The sequence below is a fragment of the Eurypyga helias genome, unplaced genomic scaffold (genome assembly GCF_000690775.1).
Source record: "Eurypyga helias isolate BGI_N326 unplaced genomic scaffold, ASM69077v1 scaffold30948, whole genome shotgun sequence".
NCBI lineage: Eukaryota > Metazoa > Chordata > Aves > Eurypygiformes > Eurypygidae > Eurypyga > Eurypyga helias.
In genome coordinates, this window is record NW_010269344.1 from 1,976 (window position 1) to 11,635 (window position 9,660).

The window sequence follows — 9,660 nt, forward strand, 5'->3', positions numbered from 1 at the left end:
AGACCTATGTGAGTGCTTTCCCACTAGGTCTGGATATTGGAAAGAGCAGACTGGCTGGTCTTTTGATGGTGGTATTTTGATGCTTAAAGAGCTAGGTAGGATCCCAGCCTTACCATGAACTCACACAAGCGGGAACCTGTGTTTTACTTCCACGTTCCTGCTTTCTTGAAGCAGAGGCTGAATTTACGTCTGTCTCTGGATATAGTGGAAATCAATTGCTAAGGTATACCTATAGAAAACTGGTGTGAGGCAACTCCTGGGCATGGCATGCAGTGTTGAGTCAAAAGCCCAAAAGGTTGGAATCCCCTGGTCAGATAAATGTCCAGTCAGACTTCATTGTTCTGTAAGGTGTGTTGTCTTTTAACCTAAACTTGTAAACTGGTAGTTTAAGCAGTTAAAACAGTGTGCTAAATCATTTTAGACTCCTGCTCTGAGATCACCCACAATGCTGATGTTGAGGGCGGAAGAATACATGAGTGTACAGATTAGTGAAATGGTCAAAAAGATATCTTTCTGGATTTCCTTGTTGTAACATACATGTAAAAGTACATTTTAAAAAGGTAACTTTCCAGAAAGTCTTTTTTAGCAGGAGCTTGAAGTACTCTGTTCTGTATCTAGTTAATATGACTCAGTCTATAATGTAAACTTGCCATTCTCTTCCTCAACCCTCTTCTGAAACAACAATTAGACAAAATAGCTTTTTTTTATGTAAAAGGTAATGGGAAACTCCTCAGAATTCCAGAAAGCGGTGAAGTTGGTGATTGACACGGTTTCATTTGATAAAGACTCAACAGTCCAAGTTTTTGAGGCAACAATCAGGTATGTTGCTCAGTTTCTCTCTTTAAAACAGTGCATATATGGGAGAACCAAAGTAAAATCATTGGTAAGGATGTTTGGTAGGCTTTATTCCACAGGTGTTCCTTGATCAAGTTACTTGTTAACCTTTTATGAAAATATTCCATCCTTTCATAATTAAAACTGTTTTAATGAGTCGCATTAGCTTGAAGCAGTGATGCAGTGGTCCTCAGCTGTCTTTTGCTACTTTTTTGTTGTCCTTGCAGCGCAGGCTCGGATCTGTGCACAGCAAGCAACCTTGCTGACAGGTTTCCTTTGTTTTGGTTTTCTTCCACAGACCCGTGTGCTTGCTTTCACTTTCGTTTTAGGTGAAAAGCAGGCCTGTCTGTCTTGGAGATGAGTTTAAGATACTGTCTGATATTAAATGGCTTAATTTTCTGAATGTCTTTAAACAATGTTTATGGAACTGCTGCCCTACTTGTCTAGGCTTTCTGTTTTTCTGAATATTAAGTTTATAGAACAACCTTACTGCCATTTGCAGCATCAAAAAAGACAGGGCAGGGAAGTTTTCACTCATAAATAGGCTTGGTATGTTGTAAGGAGCTTCTGGGTAAGGTAAATTTTACAGTACCAGATTTGGGGATTATTGTGGGTGGCAAGCAACATGAACTCTAGATGTTTGCACTACTGGTGGGGAAAAAAGCCAGATCTCTTTCTGTAGTGCGTGAGGTGCACAAAGTAATACTTGTGTGAAGTGTGATACTGGTAAGGATTTAGCTGAAGAACTGTGCTCAGGTCAGATTTAAAACCTGAAGATCTTTTCCTTTTCCCATAGGGTTTTGGGAAGCCTGCTTTCTGCCCACATCATAATTACAGACACCAAACAGCCTTTCGGTGATATGACCATTAAGGATTACGACAATGAACTGTTGCATATGGCTCATGACTTAGCAGTGAGACTACTTCCAGCCTTTGAGAACACCAAAACTGGAATTCCGTATCCTCGGGTAAGTGAGCACCATCGGCACAGCGGGGAAATAATCTAAAAGTGGTAATTCACCTGTTTTACAACTTGGATTCTGTGCCCTGTGTGTGCCTTTATATGTGCACTTGGTGCAGTGAACCTGCTCTAAGTTACATTAGAATGGCGGGGACACACACACTGTGCTAAGTTATGGTGACACGGATGATGTATAAGTTGCTCCTTATGCCTAGTAAATGTTTTCTTTAGGGTGTTTTTTCACTGTATATATTGTTCCTTATGGGTCAGCAGTCATTCTTTTCTGTGCTGTTTGACTGGAACGTGCCTTGCCCTGCGCTTTCTTCCTACATATCACTGCAGCAACAACAATGCTGTCGTTAAGAAGGTTTACAAGGAATACTGTAAAGGCAAACAGCCTCAGAAAGTGACTTTATCGGTGACTTGGTACTAAAACTGTGATGAGAAATTAGAACTTGTCTAAAGTGTTTGTCATACTGGGCTTGGGATTTGTCATTTTCCTGAATGGTGCTCGGTGAGTGCCCAAGAATACTGCCGTATTCTGAATGCTGCATCCTCTCGTTTTAAGCAGGTGCAGTTCACAAGGAGAGAGATTTCAGTTCTCCTGGAAGAACTCTCAACTGTAAAACTAACTAGCACTTGTCTGACTCCGTTTAATTTCTGGGGACAGCAGCACTGCTTGTCCTCCAGCCCTGTCAGGCTGCAGAAACACAAACTTTCACTTCTGTCCAGAGTCTGGTAAAGCAGTTGTGGGTGGTTAAACTTCCTGTCATTTTGTTCTGTGGGGAAGTTGAGGAGCACTCACTGAGGAGACTCTTGGTTCAAAAGCACTACGTGAGAGGAAGCAGTACTTGCATCACCCTTGGAAAAAACTGAATGTTTAGTAGAAATGATGAAAAAGTGGACTGAAATTTGAAGGGTTTTTAAGTGTAGGAGTAGCAAAATTAGGATTGCCCACCTTGAGCATGATGTTTTAAAATTGGAAGAAGAATTTCAGGAATTACTCAGGAAAGCTTTTTGACCAAGCAGTGATATGCTGGCTTTTTAACTGTGTACATGTTGCACGCTACATATTGCAAAAACTAATAAAAAGGCTTTATAGTAAATCAGAGATCACAGATGAGAGGCCAGCTGTATGAGGTGCAGCCTGCCTTCTTGCTGCTATCACTCTCTGTGCTTACTCCGCAGGTCAATCTGAAGAAGGGGGTTCCTCCAGACAGCAATAATGAAACTTGTACTGCAGGAGCCGGTTCCTTGCTGGTGGAGTTTGGTATTCTTAGCAGACTGCTCGGTGATTCCACATTTGAATGGGTGGCCAGGCGAGCTGTCAAAGCACTCTGGAATCTCAGGAGCAATAACACTGGACTGCTAGGTAAACTCCTCTGAGGCGATGCTGTATTGTTGGCGTGGTCTGCTGCTGATGCTGTAACTGGCTCCATGTTTTAACCTCAGTCTGCTGTAGCAGAATGCCATCGTGCTGCAGGTTTCTTTCGTGTATTATAAATTTCATCAGTCTGCTCCCTCTGTGGCTGTTAAGTCATACTCTGCTTGTGTAGTCGTGGTTTCTGTTGACCAAACGGCACTTTGTAATTTCATAAGAAAAAATGGAGTATGTGAATGACATCTGAGGGCACAGGTTTTCCATGAAACTGGGAAATGAAACTGAAGCTCTTGCATTTGTATCCCCATTAATCTAACGTAGATTGGCAGATGGCTAGAATTACTTAAAACAGCTGCATGTGTGTGCTAGTTCCTTGGATGAATGCACTGTAGCACTTCATTTTTGTAGTAATCTTTGATCATTCTACCTTAAGACTTTTTGAAGATGTAATATTTCTAAGTCCTGTTTCTTGATTATTTTTCTCTGATATACTTGGCAAATTCAGTCTAAACTTTTTGTCTGTTCTGAAAGGAAATGTTGTGAATATTCAAACTGGCCATTGGGTTGGAAAGCAGAGTGGCTTGGGAGCAGGGTCGGATTCATTCTATGAATACCTCCTGAAGTCTTACATCCTCTTTGGAGAAAGGGAAGACTTGGAGATGTTCAGTGATGCTTATCGGAACATTCAGAACCACTTAAGAAGAGGGTATGTTATTTCATACAAGTATCAATTCCTTAAGCAATGAGTACTCCAGCAAGATATGACAGATGGTGTGGTGTTTGGTGTCATGCTTTAGAAAAATCTGTGTGGTCTTTTTTTTTTTTTATGAAACAAAATCTTGTTTCTGTGATAGTCACTGTGGAAATAAATTGCTGTAGAACTGCAAAGGAAATGTATTAAATGGGCTGGTTTAGTACTTCTTAAAGCCTGATATTACCTAGCATGACTACTTGGTAGAGATTCTGCTGCCCTAACTTAAGGATATGATGTACGTACCTTTATGAATTAATTCTTCTGAGAGCATGACTGTCATTTGAGTCCTTCTCAAAATGGCTTGGAGCCTAGCATGACAAATCCGTGGCTCATTCTCTTTGCTGGTGACAGTGCTGTAAAATGAACGTGCATTGTGCTCTTCTAAAATAGTATTTATACATGCTTATTGTTACTTGGCAGTCGAGAAGCTTGCAACGAAGGTGAAGGTGACCCTCCTTTGTACGTTAATGTAAACATGTTCACGGGACAGCTGATGAACACGTGGATCGACTCTTTGCAAGCCTTTTTTCCTGGACTACAGGTAAACTTCCATTCTGTTAAAGACCAAACGACACAGCAGAAGGGCGTCAGAAAGGAACGTTCTAATCCTAGGCTGTGATTGTGTCTAAGCATCTCTTCTGAGATGAGCTTCAACCTGTGGGTTTACATCTGGCTGCTCTGATAAGAGAGCCTGAAGGCGGTTTAGCTTCTGCATCAGCATAAAAATGCTGGAAGGCCTGGCCTGCTGTTTGCTAGATTTGAGATACTTTTAATTTTTCTCATTTAACCACATTGTTTGTAGACCGTGCTGTGATGCTGAGCTCTGCTAAAGCTTTTAGTGTGAAGGAATTAACGTATTGGCTTATTCTGTGGGTGGTTTTTTTTTCTGTCTGCCCTTGTGAGGGGAGTGTTTTATTACACATCATGTTCTTATACCAAGTGGAAAACAATTTGCTGTCTTGCAGTATTAAACGTACATGTTTGTGGCTGCTGTTTTGCCTAGGTGTTGATTGGAGATGTGGAAGATGCTATTTGTCTCCATGCTTTTTATTACGCCATATGGAAGCGATACGGAGCTCTGCCAGAAAGATACAACTGGCAATTGCAAGCACCGGATGTTTCCTTTTACCCACTGAGGCCAGAGTTAGTGGAATCCACATATCTTCTTTATCAGGTACTTGACTTCTCTGAGCTTACATCTCATGTTTTGGCAAAAATGGTTCTGTTCAGAAAGTCACTTTTTCCACTCTTAGCCCCTGGCACATACTTGATCACTAGAAGGCTGCTAAAACCTGGTGCTTCTGCCTGGTGCCTGCTCCTCTACAGAGGTCTTCGTCGAGGCAGTAGGTTATGCAGTTTAGTTGCTATGTTGTTTGCTTTGAAAATAGCCTTTTTTTATAAGACAGGCAAAATTGAAACTAAACAACCTTTTGAAAAAAATAGCTGGCGGATTTTTACGAGGCAGAGCCTTGTGACTTCTTAATAGGAAATGTTGAGGTAAATGTAATAGTTTTCCTTGCTATATTGTCCAGGCACAGTCTCCAACTGGCAGAAGATACAGTAACCTAAAATAACTTCCTGGCTGCAAGAAAGCTATCAAAGAGTTTGAATTTACTACAAGTTTTATTAGGATTTTCACTAAGACAAATGTGAGAAGCTTGCAGAGTAATCTAAGTCATGTTTCTATAAAGATAAGTTTACTGTAACACACAAGAATCTGATATTACTATGTCTTTGTTGTAAGTGTTATTTTTATATGATTTTGAAATTGCTGACTCTAACTCTTGTCTGGTTTCCTTATTCAGGCCACAAAGAACCCATTTTACCTTCATGTGGGAATGGATATTCTGCAGAGTTTGGAAAAATACACTAAAGCAAAGTCAGATTTCAATGTTATTTGTCTTCTCTCACTGCTGTATACGTATATTTTATTATATAAATATTGTACAGAATCAAATCTGCCAAGTGTAGGTAAACCAGAAAACCCAACCCTGCATGAAAGCCACAAGTGATGATTTATGTGTAGAACAATTATTTTTTTCTCATCTGAAAATGAAATTACAGTCCAGTGACAACTTTATGCCTTCAGAATTTTCTAACTACCTTTTAAAATGCATTGTTGATGATCAGTTGCTAAAAACGTGTAAAACTACTTTTTTTTTTTCCCCTTCCCCTGTTGCTCCTGCAAGAACAATTGTGACCTCATGGACACGTAGTGTTTAACAGCTAAACTGGAGGTATAGCCTCTAGGCTAGATGCTGTTGTATATCAGCTTTTCTCTCAGCACAGGCGTACTGAGTAGCTGAACTTCTTGCAAGACTGTCAGGGAAGATAACAAATTTTTATCCAACTGTTGTAGACAAGTCTGTACTAATCATAGTACGGTATAAACCAATGCCATTCTGCAATTAAGTGGGATTTGGATGCTGTGTAGGGGGTTGACTGAAAAAATGACAAGTGCACTGTGTGACAGCTTGCAGCTTCATCATTTGTAAGCGTTGGTGGGAGGGAAGAGTAGGTAGCTTGGGAAGAAACCTTTGCATGAGACTAGGCTTCCAAACCTGGGTTTCTTATGTGGCTTAGTATGGGGAAATTACCTGCTTTGTGTCGGGTGCCTCGAGAGAATCTTGCTTCTTTCAGAGGCTTTTAGTAAATCTGTGTGATGGAATTGATGAACCATGTTGTCAGTGATTACAGTCTCATCAGAATACCAGAAACCAGTAATCAGTGTTTACTTGTAAAAAAGGCTTGTTTCATTTTAACTTTACCCCTAGTGACAATTGTAATGGTCTGAAGTTAAGGAATACGTAGGGATTGCTTCGAGATGAGGATGCGTGGGAACTAAACGCAAGCTGATCTTGAATCTTGCAGGTGTGGCTATGCTACTCTACACCACGTTGTAGAGAAGACAAAAGAAGATCGCATGGAGAGCTTTTTTCTCAGTGAAACATGTAAATATTTGTACCTGGTATGTATATGTTCTTCATTTCAAAGATACTCTTGCATGTGCTGTGCACAGACACTGTGAGGAGACAGTGAGACGGAACATTGTTAGGTAGAAACTGTGCTGGGCCCTGGGGAAGAGAAAGATTTAGGTATCAGAGTGTATCGGACTGCGTGCTCTTCTTTCTCTGACCCCACCCCAGTCTGGGAGGCTTGGGCAGCTGCCCAGATGTGTTGTCCTGAACTGGTGCTCAGGAGCTGGCAACTCTTCTGGGGGGAAGCTAGAAGGGAGAGGGAGCAATGCTGAAGGAAGCTACTGCTCAGCTCTGAGCTATATTGCTGCTTGCAGCCATTTTGCCTTCCTAGCAGCAGCCTCTGGTTTCTCCCCATCAGACTTTGGCAGTCACAGGAGAAAGCGTTTGAGCCAACACTGCTTAAGCTACTGTTCTCAATCTCCTTCAGTGCAGAAAAACAAATAAATCTGTGACTGAAAGGAAACAGTGGATGCCAGCCTAGAAATGCCTGCATTTCTAAGTGCAGCTTAGAAAAATAAGGGCAGTTTAAGTTCTGTGAGGCGTTTTTCTTTTCTCTCCTCTTTAAACTGCTAAAATAAATCCCTTGCATTAAAAATATTTATTTCCATTTGCTCTAACAGTAGTTGCCCATTTAGCACTAAAAGGTATGCTTTTTGTGTGATAATTGCAATGCATGAGTGCGTGCTTTGTGTAACGTATTGTTGATGGGACATGAAGAATGTTGCACACATACTGTATCTGTCTCTCCCATCTCTTGTTTAGTTGTTTGATGAAGAGAATCCACTGCATAAATCTGGAAATAAATATATGTTTACTACTGAGGGGCATATTGTGTCCGTGGATGAACGTTTTCGTAATTCACTCTGGCAAGACATCCTCCCTGGAGAAGAGGACAGCGCAGAAAAAATTAAACCTCATGAGTTAAAGGCAGTCAACTTCAGCTCTAATGTAAGGAATCCGTAGACTGTTCCTGCTTTTGTTGCTGGGTTAGGGATGTTTGTTAAACTGGGTTGGATGTTAGAAAAAAAGCCATTTGGAAGTAATTACTTCAGAGCTCTGCAGTGTTCCCTTTATATATGTCAGATAGCTGGAAGCTCCCTGCCTTGTGAAAAACTTCCAGTAGTGGAATGAATGGATTAGGATAATGTGAAAGTGATTATGTTGAAGGTGGAATGTGTCCTTTCTAAAGTATTTTGAAGCAATTAGTTTGTTCTTTTTAATTTATTTCCAAGTATTTTACCCTTCCCCTTTTTTTGCCCTTAAAATTTTCCAGTGTTGCTGTGGTAGGGCAAGAGAAAAGCAGAGGGTCATTTAAACAAACCCTTTTTGTTTTTCCTCAGAGTGGTTTTGGGGCATGTAAAGGTGACCTTTCTTAGCTAGGCATGAACTGAGTACAGAGCTATGGACCCAGTGCCTATTACCAACCAAAATAGGTGTATTTTTAATACAGAAGAATTTTTTAAAGTCTCTGCTAATAGGTTCTAGCGTGGTTCCTTTCCTCCTCCCCCCATTCCTCCAGGAAAAGAGCATTATTTTAAACATTCGCAGTTGTCATAGTGAAGGAAGTCTCAGTTGAACAACAAGCCGCAGTAGTTTGGCGCGTGTGTGGAAGCTTGCAGCCTGCGCTAGGGAAACGGTTGCTGTTCATTTTTGTGGCTTGTGCTGTAAGTTTGAATAGGGTGAGGGAGAGATGGGACTAAAAGTGCTATTGGGTACAGTCCTCTGTACGGGGAGGAGACCTGTGGTTACTGATGCTGAAACGATTAGGGAGGGTGTGGGTTTGCCTGTTTCCGTGTTTGGGTTCTTAAAAGTATTCTGGTTTTGTTAACAGTGTAACAGAGTTCCCGAGGAGAGGAGATACTTGCTGCCCTTGAAGAGTAACTACATGAGACAGATTGATCAAATGGTGGGCTTGATCTGAATGGTTGTTCTTCGGAGTAACTTTTGTCGTATGTCAGGAGGAGCATGAAACTTGGGTGTAGACGTTCCTCTCCTCTTCAGCTACACCTGCATATGCTGAGTCACTTGGGTGTCCCCCGTGTGTGTTTGTTTTCAATTATGGACATGAAGGGAGATCAAGTTCTCTTACGAGCTCCATCTTCTGAACTGTGGTAACTCCATGTGCCACCTGAACAGAGATTTCTTGCTTTAAGACTTCCTATGAAAAATGGTGTTGCAAATGAAGGCTCAATACACTCTTAAAAAGAAAAACAAAAACAGCAAAAAAAGAAAATTGGCACGTGCCACTTAGCTACCTCTTTGTAGCTGTTTTACAAATATCCCTTTAGAAAAGGGTCTAGTATTTAATTTGAAATGATTTTGGGATTGGGGAAGGAATGGGAAAGTGCAATTTCTTACACCAAGTATAATCATTGAATTATTCTGACTAGCAATACACAACCTTAAGTACTACTCAGGTAGGAACCCACTGGCAGTGGGTTTTGTTGAAACAAAAATGCTGTCTCTAGAATAGTATCTTGAAAAGATAACTCCTGGTCATATGAGAAGCTATCAGTATGGTGGTGATGTCCCTCATATAAACACTTGTCTAGAACTGCACAGTTGCAAGAGCCTATGGCTACAGAAACCAGTGAAAAGACAAATCAGGTGCCTTTTTTTGTAAGGGAATGGGGGGGAGGGAAGGGGAAATTGCAAAGCCACTCAGCTGTGCAAGCAGCGAACTTTATATAGCTTAGCTGAGCAGAAGTTCCAAAAGTTTCGTTGTTTGCCATGTATTTAGTGCCTTTCAGAA

At 41.0% G+C, this 9,660-nt stretch overlaps 1 protein-coding gene across 1 annotated transcript; it reads left to right on the plus strand.

Moving 5' to 3' along the window:
* The first annotated feature begins 718 nt into the window (after positions 1 to 718).
* EDEM1 (ER degradation enhancer, mannosidase alpha-like 1) lies at positions 719 to 9,111 on the plus strand. The gene is made up of 10 exons (XM_010158083.1): positions 719 to 819; positions 1,631 to 1,802; positions 2,984 to 3,167; positions 3,708 to 3,882; positions 4,351 to 4,471; positions 4,934 to 5,104; positions 5,736 to 5,809; positions 6,802 to 6,898; positions 7,671 to 7,856; positions 8,740 to 9,111. Exons 1-10 carry the CDS (start codon positions 719 to 721, stop codon positions 8,827 to 8,829), a joined length of 1,371 nt encoding a protein of 456 aa, XP_010156385.1. The 3' UTR covers positions 8,830 to 9,111.
* Positions 9,112 to 9,660: the final 549 nt, after the last annotated feature.

Excerpts from the sequence above, each read along its gene's own strand:
- EDEM1 (XM_010158083.1), top strand. The coding sequence starts at position 719 with ATGGGAAACTCCTCAGAATTCCAGAAAGCGGTGAAGTTGGTGATTGAC. Across the intron at positions 3,883-4,350 it reads CAGAACCACTTAAGAAGAGG|TCGAGAAGCTTGCAACGAAG; the intron begins GTATGTTATTTC and ends GTTACTTGGCAG. Across the intron at positions 4,472-4,933 it reads CCTTTTTTCCTGGACTACAG|GTGTTGATTGGAGATGTGGA; the intron begins GTAAACTTCCAT and ends TGTTTTGCCTAG.